This window comes from Pelodiscus sinensis, chromosome 7 (genome assembly GCF_052426305.1).
Source record: "Pelodiscus sinensis isolate ZL-2025 chromosome 7, ASM5242630v1, whole genome shotgun sequence".
Classification (NCBI taxonomy): Eukaryota; Metazoa; Chordata; order Testudines; family Trionychidae; genus Pelodiscus; species Pelodiscus sinensis.
The window spans coordinates 11,025,572-11,047,350 of record NC_143058.1 but is presented as its reverse complement, the minus strand read 5'-3'; the positions used below and the strand labels follow the sequence as shown (position 1 = coordinate 11,047,350).

Below are 21,779 nucleotides of genomic sequence, written 5' to 3'. Positions count from 1 at the left end.
CCTTCACTTGTTTATTTCCATTTAGAAACCAGTCTAACAGTAATAGTCCTTTATGGAGAAGCTGAAGTCAGAGCTTCTAAACAAAGACACACACCCTGTGTCATGGCAGTTGTACTTTATACAGACCAGCAACTAAGAAAGTACCAAGTTGGCATAGCTTAATATTTCTTTTAAGAAAATAAACATATTTCTCTGTATCTTGGTCACACAAAGATAGTAGTAATTAAGGTACCAAACTCACCAGTAGATATCTTACCAGTACCCTTAAACTCTGAAGCAGATATGTATTCAAGTCCATTAGCTGAACCAAGTTCAGACATGGAAATTTGATAAGGTGGTCTCAGCTTGATTTCTGTCTGCATGTCAGCAAGATTTATCTTTGTCGACAGAGACCGTGGGTTATTATATCTCTGCTTGGTCCTTTGAATAAAATTATCTGTAAAATTAAATATATATGTATATGTATATCCCCGTAGATTTTTGTTAAATAATTCTAACCTATGAGGAAATTATGGGCCGTATATTTCTCAAATACACAAATTTAGATTTATTATTTGAAATTCTTACATTTATCTTGGAACATTCTAATACTATTTTTGTTTTATGACTAACACATCATGGACTAATTAATTCTTCAGTATAAAAAATTAAGCTCTAAAAATCTAATTACCTAATCACTGTGAAAAAACTAATGACTTGCCATGGCATGATACTGAAAGCACTGCTACTATAATGGATTTATTTCGCTAGTTTGGATCTTTCAATTTAGCAAATATTCTTATAAAAATAATTTATTTTTCATATATAATAGCACTTAATTCTAAAATGGGACTTAAATTGCAAAATATTAGGTCTGAAAACTTTCATTATATCTTCTCACCTCAAAATAATGAAATTACTCTTTAAACTAACAGCTAGGAAAACACATGGAAAGCTGGAGAAAGGGAAGAAAGCAAACAAGTTATAAAAAAAGAACACCTTTAAAAAACAGACTCCTTTGTACATATATTCTTCTGCATCTTGTATTCCTTTTACTCTATTTAAAATATATTTTGTTACAACACATAAAACTAGTTTTTCTTACCTTCAAATGAAGGTATAATTTTAAGCTACTGCAGATATCAGCAGAAGCCACAAAAATACCACATGTAGTAGGTATTTGAAGCTTGAGCCTCAGAAAATTCAATACATAGCTCTATCATAAAGCAAATCTTAAGTTTCTATCCTTGCATTAAACAAATAACTTACTGGAATTCTTTGATTTAGAAATGGTTCACAAAGCTCAATATCTTTATAGGTTCAAAGTACAGTAAAACTCCATTAGTCCGGCATCCAATGCTCCGGGACTCCTGATGGTCCGGCACCATCAGGAACCCGGAAGTGCTGGGGCAGCCGGACAGGCTTCCCCCATTCAGCTGCTGCTGAAACTGACCAGCAGCTGAATCGGGGAAGCCGGGAGCAGAGCAGCTGGGGGTGCTGCCGGGTTGGTCTCGTAGCACTGCCCCTCGGGGCTGCGGGACCAACCCAGCAGCACCCCAGCTGCTCTGGGGGACGCCTGGGGCAGAGCAGCTGGAGTGCTGCCGGGTTGGTCCCGCAGCGCCAAAGGACGGCGCTGCGGGATCAACCAGGCAGGACCCCAGCTGCTCTACCCCAGGGGTCCCCGATTCAGCCGCTGTTGAAACAGAACAGCGGCTGATTCCAGGAAGCCCGGGGCAGAGCTGCTCTACCCGGGGCTTCCTGGAATCAGTCGCTGATCTGTTTCAGCAGCGGCTGACTTGGGGACCCCTGGGGCAGAGCAGCTGGGGTCCTGCCGGGTTGGTTCCGCAGCACCGAGGGGCGGCGCTACAAGACCAACCCTGCCCCAGGCGTCCCCAAGAGCAGCTGGAGTGCTGCTGGGTTGGTGCCGTAGCACCGCCCCTCAGCGCTGCGGGACCAACCCGGCAGCACCCCAGCTGCTCTATTGCAGGCATCCCCGATTCAGCTGCTGCTGAAACTGACCAGCAGCGGCTGAATCGGGGACGCCTAGGGCAGAGCCGGACTATCGTAAGGGGGGGGCTATGAGGAGTCTGGGGTGGCACCCCTCCCACCACTCCAGACCCCTCATAGCCCCCCCTTCTGATAGTCCGGCATATCTGATAATCTGGCACCCCCTGGGTCCTAAAGGTGCCGGATTATCGGAAGTTTACCGTATTTTGATATGGATATAATGTCAAACATCCTCAAAATATTACTAATTGGTAGAAGTTAAACTCATCCACATTTGTTCACACAAGACCTGATCTAAAATTTATTGAAGTTAATGGAAAGATCCCCAATGGACTTTGGATCAGGCTCTAACCAACTGATTGAACTCCCCCCAAAAGAAAAGGGAAACTTTCTACTGGCTTTAATAGGAGCTGGATTAGGCCCTAAATCAAATGAAAACTAATTAAACATAATTGTGGCTGAATTTTTGTGATTTGTACATGTTGCGTTATGCGTTCTTTCAAAACTGTTAGCTAAATTTGAGTTAGGCTGGAAAGAGTCATTATAGCAAACAGTAAAATCCTTACCAAACTCTATGAAACAGTATGGCCGGATGGCAGTATTTGTCTTCATCATATTGTACGTGGTGATGAACTCTTTCTGAAGCTCATCCAGGAAGCAGAAAGCCAGAACACTGGGGTAATTTTCAGTGCACAGCATCATGTAGCTCACTCCCAGAGAACTAATAAAACTATAATTTTAAAAATTGTTTTAATATTAAGCCCATGTAATTTACAGCATCAACAGATAGGTTTCATATGCATAAACAGAGAGGCAAAAAACTTCTATAGGGTAATGAAGAGACTAATATTTATTGAAAAAAGCCAGAGATTGTTTTAGGGGAAAAATTACTTTTAGAGAATTTCTTTCTTTGAAACAACGTTCTATTAATGAATGAGAAGATGTTATACATATATAAGCATATAGTGTGTTGCAACTAACGTGGAAAAAAGGATTATTGAATTAAAATTCTTGAGAGGGGGGAAAACGCATGGGTACCCTCCCTTGGGAATAGTACATTTAGAATAAATGAAGAGCATGCCATCTGGTACATTCCAAAGGCAAAAAACTGCTCTTCAGAATTATCTTTATAAGCAAGGGTATTGCGTTCTTCCATAGTAAGGATGTTTCCTTAGTATCCAGGGATGGAAATGAAGATGACCAGAGGCAGGAAAATCTCCCCCGCTACCTACTCATACTTAATTTAGACATTAAATTGTATTAGTCAATTATTGGCTCGCCAAACAGAAATTTCAAAATTAGCTGAAGTATCTGTTATATACAGTTTAAAATAATCAAGCTAATATTATATATCTTTTTTTTTTTTTTTTTTTTTACAGTTTTACTATTGATGATAGATGTCGAAAATCTTTGATTACATTTAATGTCTAGTTCTTTAAAATTTCTTTTTAGTTTATCAGTTGTCAAAGAAATTATAGGCCATGTCTACACTGAGAGATAAGATAGACTTTAGTAGCACCCAATTTTGTAAAGTTGAAGGTGCATGTCCCCACTGTGTGCAAGAATTCAATGTAGTTCAAAGTCATGCGTCCTTTGTAGGGTGGCTACCATCGACTTTGAGAGCAATGCATGTGGGTAGCTATCTCACAGTGCCTGCACCCCTTTGCATTCTGGACTATTCAGTGGTTATTTCTGGGTACAGATTGTCAGCAACCCATGATACACTCATTTCCTGCCCATCTCCTCCCTCCCCCTACTTCAGATGAATGACAGTCTTTTTGTGTCCTTTTCTCTCGTTGGCTATTCGCGCAGACACCATAGCAGCATGAGCATGGAATTTACTGTGGATCCCGTTGTCCATCAAAGCATTATGGTGATGATGTTAGCCTTGGTGCGCCTAATGCTGGAGTATGTCCAGAATGTATCCAAAGTCTGCTAGAATGAGGAAGAATCTCAGGAGGCCATGAACATACTCTTCTGAGAAGCATGTGAGCTGAGCGAATTGCAAATGCCACCAGCATTCGATCTTCTGGACACAGTGGCTGATTCTGGTGATGTCAGACAAGCAGAGACTAGACTGGTGGGATCACATTGTTATGTGGGTATGGGATCAGCAGCAGTGGCTGCAAAACTTCCACATGTGTAAGGGAACTTTTGTGAAAGTTTAGGAAAAGACAGACTGGGGCACAAGCCTGCAAGCAGGAGGGGAGCAGAGGGTCTGGGCATGGTAGAAGAGCAGGACAGGGGCTCACGTGGCATCCACATGTCCAGCACCCCCACATTTGCCAAGAAAGTGAAACTTTCCCTTCCCATGGGAGCAGACATCTGGGAGGAAGGGGACGGGGTTCCAGCCATGGCAACAGAGCAGGGCAGGAATTCATGCAGCAGCCATGTGCCTGGCACCCTTCATTTACCAGGAGACCGCAACTTTCCCTTCTTACAGGAGCAGGCTAGCGGGGAGAAGAGGGCTGGGAGTAGAAACATGGTGGCAGAGTAGAGCAGGGGCTCATATGGCGCCCATTTGTCTGGTAACTATGGTTTGCCAGGACAGTGCAACTTTCCCTTCCTGCAGAAGTAGCAGGAGGGAGGGAGCAGGGAGTCCCCAAGCATGGCAGCAGTGAGTCTGGGAGAGTGCAACGTTTCCTACCTGCAGGAGCAGTCAAGTTGGTGAGCGTGGGGAGGGGAGGGAGTCTGGATGTTGCAGCAGGACAGTGCAGGGGCTCAAGCCATGCTTCATTAGGGATGAGCAAACAGAGGTTTACAGCAGAGGCATCAGCCAATAGCTTCCCCTGATTCATCCAGGTTGCCATGCGAGGTATCAGTATTCTCCAATCACACAGAGTGATACAGAGCATATGCTGACTGAATGTGGCCAGAAACCTGGACCCTATGCTGCAATGCTTTGTGCTGTAATGATGCCAGACAACTGACTGCTAGCTTGGAGTAGAAAGGTGTTCTACTGTGGAAGACAGAATAAGGCAGCCTCCCCAGAAACTTTGTGAGAAGGATTAAAGGGTTCCTCTATGAGAGCTCTATGGAGATGTGCAGGAAGGATTCCTGCTTTGTTGCCAGACCCATTAACAAGCTGTTCTGGGGACCCCCCACTGTGTAGGCACATTGGTTGCCACAGATCACACCCAAATGCCTTAACCCACTTTTAACAAGACAAAAAATGTGAACTCACCAGAAGTGTCCTCCCCGGGATCAGTGCTCAACTATGAGATTTCCTAAGAAGAGGGGATTGTCTCCAAGGTTATAAAAAGTTCTTGGCTCTCCATGACCTTGGTTACCCCACTTGCCTGTTGATCATTCTTCTCCTGCACACGGTTGCCTGAGCGTCTTGGGGGGAATCCTCAGATTGTCTAGAGAAGCTGTTCTGGTCCCCCCAAGGATCGCATGCAGCTGCTCATAGAAGCGGCGTGTTTGTGGCAATGCTTCAGATGTCCATTTGCCTCCTTTGTCTTTCGGTATGACTGCCTCATCTCTTTCATTTTCACTTCGCACTCCTGGGCATTCCTGACATCCTTTCTCCTTCATGCTCTTTGCAAAGATATCTGTGTCTCTTTTGTTGGTTCATAGTTCTGAGTGAACAGATTCCTCTTGCTACACAGCAATGAGGTCCAGAATCTCCTGCACGCTCCATGCTGGTGCTCGTCTTCAATCATGGGAACTTATGGAGCTCATGGAACTTGAACTCATGGTCCGCTGTGCTGCCTGCTTTGAGGTCTGCTCACCACTCTGGCTGCACAGGAAATGAAATTCAAATTTTCCCAGAACTTTTTCTGTTCAACTGGAGAGCAATAGAGTTCAAAATCGTGGCCAGAACAGTCACAGTGGGTCACTGTGGGACCCTTCCTTGAGGTCAAGAAAGGCAACTTTGATAGTACTGAGGCTGCACTACTGGGAAGTTGACCATGCAAGACTGAATTTAGTTACTCCTCATGAAAGCAGGAGTACAGATACCGACTTTATCAACTCTTAAAGTTGACGGAACAGGATTGGTAGTGTTGTTTAGAAAAATCAACCTAATGCAGCTAAGTATGACTTAACCTTCCAGGGTACACCTGGCCATAGATATATCAAGACTTACTACTAAAGCTGATTAATCAAGTCAAAGGCCACAGTGCTAATTTTTGCATAATTAGTTAAAGCAATGATCATTAGCTTCTGAGAGGAAATGCTGACTTTTTCATTTGCATTTACGCATACAGAATTGATATTTGCTCTACCTTAACTATAGTTTAAGATAAATGCAAGCTGTGAAACCTAAGCCACAAAGTTAAAAATATCAACCACTGTGTATATTTGTTTTGTGAATATTGTTCTTTTTGTGAATAAAGAATAGCTACAATAAGAAGCAAAGCATAATGTTTAAAATCACAGATGGGGGGGGGGGTGCACGTCCACATTATCCTCCTTGGATAATGGTGCTTGAATGGTGTGCATCCTCACCAAAGCACTTCCACTGACCCTGTGTAGTTATCAGTGTCACTGGCAGCTTCCTGCCAGAAAGCCTGGATGCCCTATAATCTACTGTCCACCCCAGGCAGCTTTCTGCCAAGAGCTGGAGGAGAGTTACCTGGTGTTTCTTACAACCGGAGAATGGTGTCCAGCTGCCCCAGCTTCTTCTGCCCTCCACTCCAGCACCTGCCCACTGGGACATGGACAGTCTTGTCAATTTCACAGCTCACCAAGCTGTGAAAATGACAAGGCTGTCAAACTCTTGGCAAGAAAGAGGGTCTGAAGCCACCCAAGCTTCCGGTCCCAGCTCTCAGCCAGGCGCAGGGTCCAGCCACCCAGCTCTCTGGAGGAGTGGGTTCATTTCTTGTTAATTTCACAACTCATAGCAGCTTACGAAAGGAACACAGTGTCATCCTAAGTACAGTGAAATAAGTTTTACACCTCTTTTGGAGGAGTTATTAGATCAACGTACTAGGGCTCTTACATTGATGGGAAGAAGGCTGTAGTACAGACATTGACAATTATCTAATGTAGACCCGCCCTAACACTCTTCCCACAGAAATACTTTCTGGTGAGTGATAACCAAACAAATAACCCCAAAATAAAATACATATAAAGAAGTGTTTGAAAAGTGAGCATTATACTCATAACTATTTCATGATAATCCTCCTGTTTCAAAACTACAATGCAAAAAAACCAAAAAACATTCTACATTATTATATTAACTACATAACACCAATATGTGTGGACGTTATCAAATGATTTAGAGCCAAATTTTAAGGCTGATAAAAATCAAAACCAAAACATGCTGCTTGGGTCATGCCAGGCCTGCCACAAGTTGAGGCTGCTCAGGCCAGGGTGGGCCCACCAGGCTGCAGGGCTACTCCACCCAGGCCCGCCACACTGCACACAGACGGGGAGCTGCACCCTGAGGAATGGGCCACCAATTGCTTTACAGACGTAGGAAAACATGGTTCCTACCCAAATTAACATTTGCTACTGGTGTTACAAATTCAGGTAACGGCACAAACCCTGCATTCCTCACATATGCAATGCTCCCACTGAAGTCAATAGTAATATTAGGTGAACTAAGTCTGCAGGTTAGGCTCTCAGGAACAGATTTCTCAAAATATCTCAACAACTGACTCCTAGTGATTTCAATGAGTTAAGCACCTACATCTGTAAAACCTGTAAACATCTGGCCTCGATTCTATAACACATTTTTAAATATACTTATGATTTGAAACTAAAGTAATTTTATATTCATTTTCATTTTATATTTTAATAAAAAAAACCTCCCACCCCTGTATTCTCTTGAACTACCGCCAAGAACTAATCACAGATCTAAGCTCTTGGAGATTTTAATGTCATAAACTACCTTGAAACCAATAGGATAACCGAGTAAGTCTTAAAAACACTTAATCTTGCAAGTCTCTAGTAGATCAATAATTTAAATATTTATAAAAATGCAGGTTACTTCAAACTAGATATTCCATAAGAATATAAATGTCTTTAAATGTGGTTTTCAATTTTAAAATACAACAAACATTGTTGATAGTTAATTTAATTCATTACCTCTATACTGCAACTGTTAACTTTTTAATTATGAGAAATACAACTCAGGAATGTTAAAAGGATCAATAAGAAAGGAGAGAGAAACTCTTACTTTATATTATACTGGCCAGCTTTCAGCATACATCTATCAGGAAGCTGAGCAAGCTTCTTTGAGAGTGTTTTGAAATATTTTCTACATTGCTGCACTCCCATGCTTTGCTCATAATCTGTAGAGGCAGATAGTGGGAGCCCATCTCTCACACGGACCACTGATGCAGATAAGATCATAGACATTGCCAAAAATTTAATGAAAACCTAAAACAAAACAAATACATTCAGAAATGCAGATCAGACAAAATTAAAACGAACAAACGAAAACTGAGTATGCAGCCAGAACCATTACTATCTGATGGGTACATGAAGTAACTCTCAATCAAGGCAGAGAAAAAAAGTATAAATTCTTACAAAATCTAAATGTTTTCTATTAAAACATATTTGACATTGCAAGTCCATGTGTGTGCTGATGGATAATATGCCCGGTTCACCCTTAAAACACTGCAAGTCACATAGGCTTAGTCTCAAACTTATGCTCACGTCAGAAGTCCTGACAAGTAGTCCTCCAAGGGATGCAATAGGGTAACCGTTTACACAGTTAACTAATAAGTCTGGCCTCATCAGTTACTGTGAAGAGTTACACGCAGGTTCCTGCCCTGCTCTCAGGGAGCCAACTGCTAACCGCCGCTGCAGGCTCCCCTGGGAGAGTGGCAGCAAGCGGGAGCTGGTGCAACCAGGAACTGGCCATGAGCTGCTAAGTCTAACAGAGGTAGCAGTGCGGGGCAGCAGGCAGTGCACTCTGGGAGCCAGCTTAAAAGTCAGCTCCCAGCAGCAACCAGCTCCCTGGGTGCAATGCCAGCTAGGGATGTTAAATTTAGACTAATTAACTAATCAAATAGTTAAATTGATGGGATTTGAATCAACTATTCGAGTAGTCTATAAGAGCACCTCTGCCTTAGAAGTGTAGCAAGAGCCCTACAGTTCAAAAGCAGAAGCCCCGCAGGGAGTACTGGGCTTCCTTTTGAAATGTACAAGAGCGCCATTAGGGCTCCTGTACATTTCAAAGGCTGAGGCACTGCAGGAAACAGTGGGGATCTTGTACATTTCAAAAAAAAAAAAAAAAAAAAAAAAAAAAAAAGCCCTGCAGGGAGTGTGGGACCAGCAGGAGACCCCTCTAGCCCCAAACTCCCTACAGTGCCTGAGCCTGGCAGGGCTCTTGTACATTTCTAAAGGAAGACCTGCAGGGAGCTCAGGGCTTCAATTTTTAAAATGTACAAGAGCCCTAATGGGGCTTTTGTACATTTCAAAAGCAGAATTTCAGCAAAAGTGGCACAAGCGGAGACTGCTTCAGTCCCCGCTCACACCGTTTCCACTATGCCACCACCTCCTCTGCCCCCCACAGAGATAGGCAGCAAGGGGTGGGGAGGGAGCAAGGGGCAGGAAGCGACTAATCTCATCACTAGTCTTTTACATCCCTAGGGTCTGCAGGTGGGAACAGATATGCACCAGGAGTCAGCTTAAAAGCCAGCTCCTAGTGAGCCGGCTGCAGCCCCATGCTGATGCTTCTGATACAAGGGAGCTGCTGCAGGTGTGTGTCATCATATAACTGCTGACATTTTCAGCAGTTCTCTGGTACCCAATTACCCACTTATTAACAACCCTAGTCCCTACTAGGGATGTGAAGATGTAACCGTATACATGGTTAACCGATGAGCCTGGGCTCATCACTTCGTGATTACTGTTACAAATAGGCATCTTGTATGTGCAGGATGCCAACTGCCCACCTCCACACTGCTCAGTGGTGGTGGTGGAAGTGGGTGCCAGTATGCACAGGGAGCCGGCTTAAAAGTCAGCACCCTACGTGCACATCTCCCATGGACCCGACTACCCTGCCCTGCGTGTAACCACTGAAATTTTCAGCAGTTAGAGGGTTACTTAAACACATTTTTACATCCTTATGCCCTACTAGGTTTTCTTAGTCACAAGCAGGTCGCAGAATCAGTCTTTTGACTTGTTAATATAGATATTAATATTGTCACATGACCTAGAGCAGGCCTGGGCAACATAAGGCCCACAGGCTGGACCTGGACTGCCAAGCCACCGGATCTGGCCCACAGATGCTGTGGGGAGCTCCAGGCAGGCTCCCCACTTGCCTCACCCCATCCGTACACCGCTCTGAAACACAGCTGCAGGACAGTTTCAATTTAAAACCTGAGCCCGGAGGGGAGGAGGGAAGCTTTAGGAACTGCTCCTGCCCCAGCACAATCCCACTGGCCAGGTTCTGGCCAGAAACTGGCCAATGGGAGCTGCCTGTTTCAACAACAGGCAGCCACAAAGGGCTCGTAGTTATTCACAGAGCACATGGCTGTAGCCTGTGCAAGGGCAGGAAGGGAGGTTGATTCAGGAATGGGCTGCTGGCTGGTATGTTTCCTGACCAGACCCTGCCTCTGACACCCCAACCCCTCACTTCCCTAAACCTCTGCCCCCCACTCCTGCCGCCTTACTCCACATACTCAAATCCTTTGCCCCCCTCCTACACCCATACCCCTTCCCAGATCTGACACCCCAATCCTCTGCCCACATCACGGTCCCCTCTGCCACAGCTCATGACCCAAACCTCTGCATCCCCTCTTGTACCCAATTCCCTAATCACAATTTAACCCCCTGCACTCCAGTCTAGTACCCCAGATCATAACTGCCTCCTTCACCCAAATTCCCTCCCTTACCCTAAGCTCACTTCTGCACCCAACCTCCTCCATTAATATCATGGAAGAGTACAGCCCTCAATCACTTTCCAAATTCTTAGAGTACCCCCCCCCCATCAAAAATCATTGCCCACCCTAACCTAGAGGCACTAATACTGAAGCTCTGCTATTTTTTATTATTTATTTTACAGTAGTTCCTATAGACAACAAGATCAATATTTCATAGTGCTGGGTGCTAAAACATACAACATAATTCTTGTCCCGCTAATCAAGAGAAAGTCTTGCCTGAAGAGTTTATAGATTACATAGGCAAGACAAAGAAGTATTATTAGTCCTATTTAACAGAGGGGGAACTGAGATACAGCAAGAATAAGGCCCTGACAGAGGAAAAATTTCAACAAGTATCTAACTTAGCGTGAGTAGTGCTAATTAATTCAGTATGAGTACTGATATGCTCAAAATTAGGCACTTGTACCTAACAGGTACCTTGTGAATGGAGACCAAGGTAATTTAACCGAAGTAACATTGTCTTAGAGGGGTATCTGTTTTGTATGTACGAAACAGTAAAGCTGTTACCTTAAAAACAATAAATAGCTCTGTGGCAATTTAGAGATTACCAAAAATATATAGGCTCATGAGCTTTTATGAGTAAAACTTACCCACACATGCTCATGATCCTATATATTTTTGGTAATCTCTGAATTGGCACATGACTACAAAGTAACATAGGAAATGTGGCCAAGCAAAGAATCTACGTCTCCTGACTCACCATCCAGGAAACCCTCCCTCCTTTATCTGGGTCTCAGTTTCTGATTTGTAAAATGCATATAGCAACATCCATCTTACATGGGTATTAAGAATTTTAAAATAAATGTTTGTAAAGTATGTGAACACCATAAAAAACTATCATAAAAGTACAATATAATCATTATAAGATATAGTCAACCTTAACCTCTGAGGCAGGGATGGAGAAGTATAAAAAATATCCAAGTTCAAGTGAATCCTATTCAAATTAAAACTTTAATTTTTGCCCTGATGTTATGCTGCTCTCAAATTTCTCCAACAATTATATATTTTTGGTGTTCTTAGTCTATATGTAAAAACAATATAACAAAAGGAGTTTATTAAAATAGTTGCGACACAAAGAGTGGCAAATCACAGCAAATATTTTTAAACATACCCCCATGCTCCCTTTGTCAAGAATTAAAAGATGGATAGATATTTAAATGTCCAAACCCTTAAAAGTGTCAGTAGATCTACAAAAACATTCAAAAGTTTATCAAAACAAGTGTTATGTAGTTCTCAAAGTAAAATTACTTGTTTATTTGTCTGAGCTACCATAAGAACCGCCCCAAAATAAGTTCTTGGGCAGCTCTTTCAGAAAAACAATCAATCTTGTTTATCAATAACCAACAATCTTCCAAAACTCCTGGAAAATTATTTCAATGATTAATTACTCTCACCATTATAAATTTATGTCTTATTTACTGTCTGAATCTGTCTCCAACGGCCTATAATTATTTAAAGGGTTTAAACACCGAGAAGGGAGATTTGTTTAGGGTGATTCAAGGGTATGTTAACAGTGTAATGAGTCAAACTTAAGTACGAGAACATTTAAAAGACATTTCTATTTGACTATGCAAGTTTATCAAGTGAAGAGGACAAAGTTCCATCACTTCAATCATTTAAAACTAAGCTGAATATTATATTACAAAAAACAGTCCTATGTTGGCAGAAAGATGGAAAAATAATTTATAGTAACAAAGCTAATAACAAAGCCTTCTGATTTCTGTGATTAACTTTAATAAATATTTTGTTTATCTCTAATCTCTTATGGAGAAAAAGGAGGAGTGTGAAAATATCACGTAAATAGTAGGGATGTTAAAATGTACCTGTATACAAGTTTAACTGATAAGCCTGGGCTCATTGGTTAAGCTTCACAGTTACAGGCAGCAGAGGGAGGGGGGACTGGGAGCCAGTGCGTGTGGCCCACATGTGCCAGCTCCAGTGAAGCCGCTTTCCTCCGTTCCCGCCCCCCACCCGAGCTGCTGCCTCCTTAAAAGCCAGATCCCCCTAAGCATCAGCTCCCATCTGCCCCCCTGCATGTAAACATGTAACTGCTGAAATTTACACATTTACAAAAATAAACATATTTTAATATCCCTAGTAGGTAAGATTACATGATGCTATATTTCGCTCTCCAAAACTCTCACATTCCCCAATAATCAATATTAAATATAATTTCCATTCAATAGTTGTTTCACTCCCCTAATTACAGGCAAAGAATATAAGCAGACAATATTAATAATAGAGACAAAAGAATTGAGAATGGATAAAATCCTTCTTCTAGATCACAGGTGGGAACCACCAACTTCTAGGCCAACTCCAGCCCACCACTTAATTTCATCCCACCTGCAGCAAATCTCTGCGCTGCAGGCCAGAAGCCCTGGCATGTTCCTACATCCAGGGAGATCAGGGAAGCTCTGCGTATTGTCCCTACTCCCAGCACCGGGTCTGCAGTTCCTAGGGCTGGGAACAATGCCTGCAAGTACAGGCAATTCACGCTACACAGAGCTATTTGGCTCCTCCACCAAGGGCCATACATGATGTTCCTGGAGTAGTGCAGAGCCAGTGCAGACAGGCAGGCAGAGTCTGCTTGAGCTCCACTATGAGCTACCTCAGGTAAACGTCATCCGGCTAGAGCACATACCTGCAATCCAATTCCCTGCCAGATCCTGCAGTTGCACCCCCAACTCTTTGCCCCAGCCCTGAGCCCACTCCTGCACTCCAAACCCCTCATCCTCAACCCCACCTCAGACTCCTTACCTACTGCCACACACCAACTCCCTGACCCAGCCAGGAGCCCTCTCCCCTCATTTCTGACCCCACCCTGAGACTCCACACCCACTTGCATGGCTGGAGCCATGAGTGCTAGCTCACCCCGCTGCCGAGAGAGGCCCCAAGCCTTTGCACCCCTAGCCGAGCTGTGTATGGCCTACAATATATTTTTTCGGTGGGGCAGTGGCACCTGATAGCAAAAAGGTTCCCTGTGTTCTCTGTAAGCTAAGCACTTATGCAGCCACCCAGGAGAAATTCAAATACCATTGAGCTGATTAGCAGAGTGCCCACAGCAGGCACATTTGTTTCTACTGGTGGTGCACATCCACATGTCATAACAAAACTTATTCCACACGTGGATGGAAAAAATTAAAGGGAACACTCTTCCCCATCCCATTATAAATCTAAATGAGATTTTTATATATATTTTATTTGTAAATCAAATATTCTTATAAATCCTAGATAAAAAGCTTTAATTTAATTTGAATCCTTATTTATATCAAGACAAATTAGTCCTTCTTTTACAGGATAAAGCTCCCTGAAACTTGCCAGTAAAAATTTCACAAGGTATGAGGTACAACAAAACTTTGTTTAAACATTCTTTTTTAATATCAATGTTGAAATGTTTCTTATCAAGCCATCCAATGAATATATTTATTTTCAATCCCCCAGGAACAGTGTCAGAAGACTGCCTAAAAAGTTGTCATTTAACTTAAAAGAAAATCACATATGAATGTAGAAAAGTTAATGAACACACATTTTTACTGCATGTAATTCAGTCTTGTAAAACTATCATAAACATTTACCACTAAATAAAAATCTACTAACTCTTTCTATAACAGCATGATGAGAATTAAAAACCAAGGGACATTTTACTCAGCCAACAAAAAAAAAAGTCTCCATTGCAAGCAGGTTTTTTTGCACATGTACATATGTGCACCAATCTTCCCTCTAAATTTTCCCCTCTATGTGCAGAATAGATTTTGTTATGTGCATTGAGGCATGTGCAGGTATGCACCACCAGTAGAAATACATGCTGCTGGCTGTTGGCTCTCTGCTAATCAACTGGGAGACACTTGAGTCTCACCAGGATGGCCACCTAAGCACTCATCTTACAGGGAATGCTGATGTACACATAGGAAAATGTGAGCAAGAAATATTTGTATAAAGTAACATTATCTTTAAGTGTCATTTCTATCTATCTATCCAAAAGTTTAGCAATTAATTTGCAACTAATTCCTTGAATATCTAGTAATTTTTCCCCTAATACTCTCTACTTTAGACTATTCTAAGTTCAAGGAACCTCTCCTTTTTTAAACCATACAAGACACTCTCTCACCTTTCACAAATTTGTGAAAAGGACAGTACTACACTATTCTCGTTTTAAAGCTGCTGTTTGCATTGCGGGACCCTGGGAAGTGGGAATGTGCAATTGCAGTGTCCATGACCTAATCCCAGATCCTTCTTATTGAGAAGAGGTAACTGGTAATTGTGTATTGTGTATATGGAAGCACATGGCTACAACTCCATCTTTAGACGTATGTTCAGTACATATTCCTGTTTTTTTCCTCTCTATAAAGATAGCATTTCAATTTGAAATGTGACAGTATTAGTTTATAGACTATTTTCTAGGCATTTTTGTTTGATTCCTTTGCATAATTCTTAATACAATTTTTTTAAATTGCCCTGTTGACAAGTATTCTTTGTGGCAGCACCACTTTTAAAAATACTCCACATTGCCTATCTTACAATTAATTTTTTGATAATTTTTGTGAAGTAGATTTGATGCAATGGGTAGTCTCTACTCTCCAACAGATGCTAGACTTCCAGCACCTCATTTTCCAAATTACCCCTTCCCCACACACAAACTGATTACATTAAACATTCACAAATAACAGTGTGGCTTTGCGATATGCATATTGCATGTTGAAGGGCTGATTCAGAAGACAGATTTAAGTACAGTACTTATGATAACATTAAGGTGTGCACTTATGATGTACCATAAGGTGATTTAATTTCTCATTTTCCTGCTTTTTCTGGGCTTGTGTCATGTTACGTGTATTAACTTTAACTGTTTCATAAGTTTCAGTCCTAGTTTATTTTCTTAGCTACGTAAAAGCTTTATATTGTACCACTTTGGATGCCCATTTTATTAATTAAAATACATTACACAACAAATACAACAAATAAAGGGCTACCCTTTCCACCTTGACACCATCAAATACAACCAGGACAATAAAATAAACCTAAACCCTCGCTCTCAGCCCATATGCCCCTTCTCGGACACCAGAGAAAAAGATACGGGTTTTGCAGAATTCCCAAGTGGTTAACAATTATCTAACGTCTGGCAGACTAAAAATGCACACCAAAATTAAGGAACCCCCACTTAGAATACCCTGTCGCCAACTTCATCCTGTTTGTACCAAGGAACCTTCAGTGAGCATTTTAACTGATTGCACCAGTACCATAGGAATGGGGACAAAATCTCTATGGTTACAAGGGCTCAGAGCACTTATGCTTTGAAGGTTTGCACCAAAACCTTGGTGTTGATGCAGAAGTCTATTAATAGCCCTCGAAAATCCTGTAACTGTGTTCTAATGAGCTTCACTTGCAAAATTATGTTTAACAAGCAGGCAACCAAGTTCAGTACTAGTTTCCATAGTAAGGGAACTGCGTAACTCCAGGTAAAGTACATTACCTTAACCTGATCTTGAGGTGTTATGGGTAACTCATGGGAGAAGCAAACATTTGAACTATCTCACCCATTACCAAGACAGTTTCCCCAATTATCACCTCTAATACCATTAACTCACAAACATCCCACTCTCCCTACCTCTAATATCATCAATTCACAGACACTTACCTTCCTTCCTCCCCCCCCCCCTGCATCCCCCTCCTGTTCTGCAATGTGATTTGTCCTTTTCATATTTGTTCATTTTTTTTAAATTGTATCCTTTGGTATATATGGCTGTGACTACTTTCTTCCACTATTTGATCTGAGGAAGTGGGTCTGGCCCACGAAAGCTCATCATCTAATAAACCATCTTGTTAGTCTTTAAAGTGCTACATTGTCCTGCATTTTGCTTCAGCTACCCCAGACTAACGCGGCTACATCTCTATCATGGGAGAGGGGCACTGTGTCCTCCTCAATAGCTTCATTTAAGAAACACTGGCTACAGGAGCTATCCAACACACACCTGTGTCGTGCCCAGGTAAGAAGTGGGGAGAAAACAGAAGTCATAGCTGTTCTGGAGAGCAGCATTTGCCAAGGCGCCTACCTTATGCTTAAACTATGGGAAAGAGGCCCTAGGCGGGTTCATGCCTCCCTCTCTCTGAAAGGCAAGTGGACATGTGGAATAACGCCTCCACTGCAACAGCCCTCCCCTCCCCTCCACCCCACACTCTGGTGCCTGGGCACTGGGAGAGGGACCCATCCCCATGCTGAAGAGGGATGGAAACAGTTGTTTAAAACGGTCACCGTGATGACCCTTAACATCCTGGCGCGGCCGGCGGCGGGCAGGGGCTCTGCGGGACGACACTTAAGCAAAGTGACCCAAGGGCCAGGGGGAGTTGCTGGAGGGGAGGGGGACAAGGGCTGCTCTGGCCAGCGCCGCCCTCGCCTGAGGTGGGTCGCACGAGGCTGGCGCTGCGCCGGCCCCTGCCGCTTAACCTACAGCCCCGGCTCTGCCACTACGGCTGCCCCCTACGCGCCCCCGGGGAGGGCCTGCGGCGAGCTCTGCCCCAGCCTCCCGCCTGCCCCCGGGGGAAGCCACCGCTCCCTCCACCTGCGCCGGGCCCCACCCCTGCCCTCGGAGGCCGCCGCTCCCGGCCCCCGTCCGCACCTGAGCCGCCGGGGGGCCAGGCGGGCCTGGGTCCGTTGCTAGGCAACTGCTCAGGGAGGCCTAGCAGGGCGGGTCGAACTACCTGCCTCACCGGCGCCGCGGCATCGGCCGCAGGGCTCACGTCCCCTTGCCGCAAGGCATGCTGGGAACCATCTACGTGGCCCGCCACCAACTGCACGGCAAGGGGAGATCACGTGACGCTGCGCAGTCATCCGGACGGCGCTCTGCGGGGGGGGGAGAGGTGGAGAGGCCGTTGCTTTGTGGTGAGGGGGGGGGGGGTGGCTAGGTGAGGCCGCCATGACCCTGGGGAGAGAAGGGGGCTGGGCCGCCATTGCTGTGTAGGGCTGAGGCAGGGGTGGCGGCCCCGCCATTTTTCTTTGGCTGTGGTTGGAGTGACCCTATTTCCTGAACCAAAGTTAGGGACACGTTAGCCACGCCCCCGGCCCCGTTAGCCACGCCCCCTGCCACAGGACGTTCCACCCTTGGAGGTCAAGCTGGACACGTGTCCAGAAGTAAAGGTTGTCATGTGACCGCTCTAAGAACTCTTCCCACCGGCCTCCTGCCAATAGGGATGAGCTTGGCCCCCACAGGACTCCCCCTCCCCTCCCATCCTGCAATTGCATTTACTGGGGGGGGGGGAGTGTTCCCTCTGAGATGTTCTTCCCATGAGCGGAGTGAATTTTATCTTGTGCACCAGTTCATGTGCACTTGTTCAGATGTGTGCCACTGTGGGACCCAAGTTACTAACACATCTTATAAACCTCTCCCTTTTCTCTCTGCTGCCATGTCTCCTACCCGTCCCTCGCTCCAACTGCTCCCCTGGTGCCTGCTGCCCCGCACCCCTCACCTTCCTCTGTTGTCCTGGCTCCACCCCTTCTCACTCCCCTCAGGCCTCCTGGAAACTGCCCGCCTCCCACGCACCAGCCTTCTCTTCCCCGTGTCCACTCCTCTTCTAGCCCCACTCTGATCATCTCTAGCTACCCCTCCCCATCCCCTCTCCTAAGATCTCCTTCTACCCACCTGCCCAGTCCTCTGGTGCCCATCCCTCCCCTCCACGTATCTGCCCTTCTGCTTCATCCCCACACTCCCCGGGCACCTGCACCTTCTTGGTGCCTCCCCCTTCCCTCACTGCCCCTGCCCTCCTTGCCCTCTTTCTCTCTGGTGCCCACCCCCTCACCATCCTCTTCCCCAGTTCCCCTCATGTTCCTCTGTGCCCTCACACATGCCTGGCTCCATCCCCTGGCTTCCTCATACCCACCCCTTCTTTCAATGCCTCGTCTCCAGGCACCCATTCCTCCCCACTCCTCTTCCTCCCTCTTGCCCCCATTGTTCCTCCCTTTCCTTTCCTGGCATCATCCTGACCCCTCCCTTCTCCCATCCCCACTGACACTTTCCCTCCTCTATCCCCTCCTGCCTTTTCCTCATTGTCTCCTCTTGGCCCCCTGGCATTTGTGTCTCCTCCATCCTGCCCCTTAGTGCCTTGCCGTTTCTTCTCCTGCCTTGGCCCCCTACTCTCCCCTCAGCACAAGCCCCTTCCTCTCCTCATCCCCCTTCCCCTAAGTTCTCCCTCTGCCCAGTTCCTCACCTTCTGCCTTTCTGAAAGCAGTTTGTGGGGCTGGATCCTGCAGTCCGGCCCCAGAAGCCCTGGTCCCAGCTGCTTCTGGGGTGGGACTGCTTGCTGGGACTATGTTACTATTTTTAGTGCTGCAGTTTGGGTCCCCACAGGCTGCCCAGCTCCTACTAGAGTCAAGCAGCAGCTGCACGAGGGACGTTCCAGTGAGGCTGCCCCAGCTGGAATGCACCTCGTGCGGCTGCCACTTGACTTGAGCTGGGGCTGCCCACGGATACTTGGACTGCGATACTGAAAATAGCACCCCAGGCAGCCCCATCTCCAGTTCTGGCACCTGCCGAGCCCAAGTGCACCCGGCCCCATAGCGCCCCAGCTGGACTCCACGCAGCTCCTGCTGGGGCTCCAAGGCAGCCCAGAGGAGAAGGAGGTGGTGCCACTGGGCCAGACCCCTTCATGGTACAGGCACTCCTGTCGGGGGAGGAATAGAGCGGGGAAGGTGTCCTGGCTGCCCTATACACCCTTCGGAGGGGGAGGAGGCTGCTGCACCATGCCAGTGTCCCCATCAAGTAGTGAAATGTCCAACAGGGCTTTCCAGGACATTTCACTATTTGATGGGGCACTGGGACATAGTATTTAAATTCAGGACAGTCCCGTAAAAATTGGGATGTACGGTCAGCTTAGGTATGGTTCATGTTGGCTGCAATTTGTGATGTTAATGGAGTTAGTGATGGGGGGGGGGGGAGCTGCCACAAATGCCCATAGCTGTTGGCTTCCCCATGGAATTTTTGGGTTTCTAACACTCCCTCAGGTGCTTGTGACCAAGCCCATCCTTTTTTAAATGTTTCAAGTGCCTGGTGATGTTTAACGCAGTATAAATCATCATTATCCTCTGCCAAGTCAACCAACAAGCGCAACTCAGCAGCAGCAGTAGCTGACACCAAGGACTGGCCTGAGACAACCCAACGCTATTCACACAGACCAGCACACAATCAGCTGGTAATGCAGTCACAAAGCAACTGGGTTTGATTTGAAAACCATCCACAGTCCATTACCAGTCTCTGACAGAGTCACGTTTAGGTAAATCTACTTTCTGTAGTGTGACAAGAGAGTTTGCTTCTTATAATACTTGTCTACTTGTCCATATTTCCTTCTTTTCAGTACAACTTTATTTCATGTGCTGTTACCCTAATTCCGCTCTCCATTGCTAACACCTTTTAATTTCTCTCTTTTATTATGTAACTACAGGCAGTCCCCAGGTTACGTACAAGATAGGGACTGTAGGTTTGTTCTTAAGTTGAATCTGTATGTAAGTCGGAACTGGCGTCCAGATTCAGCCGCTGCTGAAACTGACCGCCAGTTCTGACTTACATACAGATTCAACTTAAGAACCCCAAGCTTCCCCAAGTCAGCTGCTGCTGAAACTGATCAGCGCTGATTCCAGGAAGCCCGGGGCAGAGCAACTCTGCCTCGGGCTTCCTGTAGTCAGCGCTAGTCAGTTTCAGCAGCGGCTGACTTGGGGACGCCTGGGGCAGAGCAGCTGGGTTGCTCCAGTAGCACCGCTCCTCGGCACTACTGGACCAACCCAGCAGCACCCCAGCTGCTCTGCCCCAAGCGTCCTGATTCAGCCACTGCTGAAACTAACCAGCAGCGGCTGAATCAGGACGCCTGGGGCAGAGCAGCTGGGGTGCTGCCGGGTTGGTCCAGTAGTGCCCAGAGCGGGCGCTGCAGGACCAATCCGCAGCGCCCCAGCTGCTCTGCTCCAGGGTCCAAAACAAAAGCCTGGTCTGCTGGGGGGGGCACACTAGCCGCGCCCCCCCCCAGCAGACCAGGGACACGGGGAGCAGAGCCGCAGCGGAAGCGGGGTGCCGCGCCTCCCCCCGCGGCTGCGGCTTGAGTCCCGGTGCCTGTGGTCTGCTGGGGATGGTCCCCAGCAGACCACAGGCACCGGGACTCAAGCCGCAGCCGCGGGCAGGTTCCCGCGCTTCTGAGGCTTTGCCAGAGGCTTTCTGAGGCTCTAAGCTTTCTGAGGCTTTGCCTGCTGCTGCCGCTTAAGTCCCGGTGCCTGTGGTCTGCTGGGGACCGTCCTCAGCAGACCACAGACACCGGGACTCAAGCGGCAGCAGCGGGAGTTCCCCGCGCTTCTGAGGCTTTGCTTTGGCAAAGCCTCAGAAGCGCGGGAACCCGCCTGGTGCCTCTGGTCTGCTGGAGACGGTCTCCAGCAGACCAGGGGCACCGGAGCAGCTTACGAACGGGGCTTTCTCGCCCCGGAGCTCGCAGGTAGCAATCCGCTACCTCGACCTCCGGGGCGAGAAAGCCCCGTTCATAAGTGCGGATCTGACATAAGTCGGATCCGCGTAAGTCGGGGACTGCCTGTATACAATTGGACTTAATATTGCAATGACTTCTAGAATACAAATGATATGCAATGCATCATATGTCAGATTCTCTGGGTCACCTGAGTTGCACTCAATGTGGGAAGAAAGCAGGGGAGGTATCTTCAAGCCACGTTTGGCTACGTCTACACTGGCGCATTCTCACACAAAAACTCTTTTGCGCAAGAGTTCTTCTGCGAAAACTCTTCCAGAAGAGAGCGTCCACACTGGCGTGTGCTTTTGTGTAAGAGCATCCATGCCAGTGTAGACACTCTCTTCCGCAAGAAAGCTCTGATGGCCATTTTAACCATCGGGCTTTCTTGTGCAAGAAATTCATGTTGCCTGTCTACACTGGCCTCTTCTGGAAGAGCTCTTGTGCAAGAGGGCTTATTCCTGA

At 46.0% G+C, this 21,779-nt stretch overlaps 1 protein-coding gene across 5 annotated transcripts in view; it reads right to left on the bottom strand.

Moving 5' to 3' along the window:
* The window catches only part of SEC22A (SEC22 homolog A, vesicle trafficking protein), a 39,682-nt gene extending 22,009 nt beyond the window's left edge, over positions 1–17,673 (bottom strand). The window contains exons 1-5 of one of the 5 annotated variants that reach the window (XM_075933125.2): positions 17,523–17,673; positions 8,114–8,316; positions 6,566–6,640; positions 2,553–2,716; positions 242–436 (exon numbers count right to left, since the gene is read on the bottom strand). In XM_075933125.2, the coding sequence (XP_075789240.2) occupies positions 242–436; positions 2,553–2,716; positions 6,566–6,640; positions 8,114–8,295 (616 nt within the window). In that variant the 5' untranslated portion in view covers positions 8,296–8,316; positions 17,523–17,673. Of the gene's footprint in view, positions 1–241; positions 437–2,552; positions 2,717–6,565; positions 6,641–8,113; positions 8,317–16,296; positions 16,346–17,440 lie in introns of those variants that run through there. The other 4 variants (XM_075933126.2, XM_075933129.2, XM_089779665.1 and 1 more) reach the window with 4 other exon arrangements.
* Positions 17,674–21,779: the final 4,106 nt, after the last annotated feature.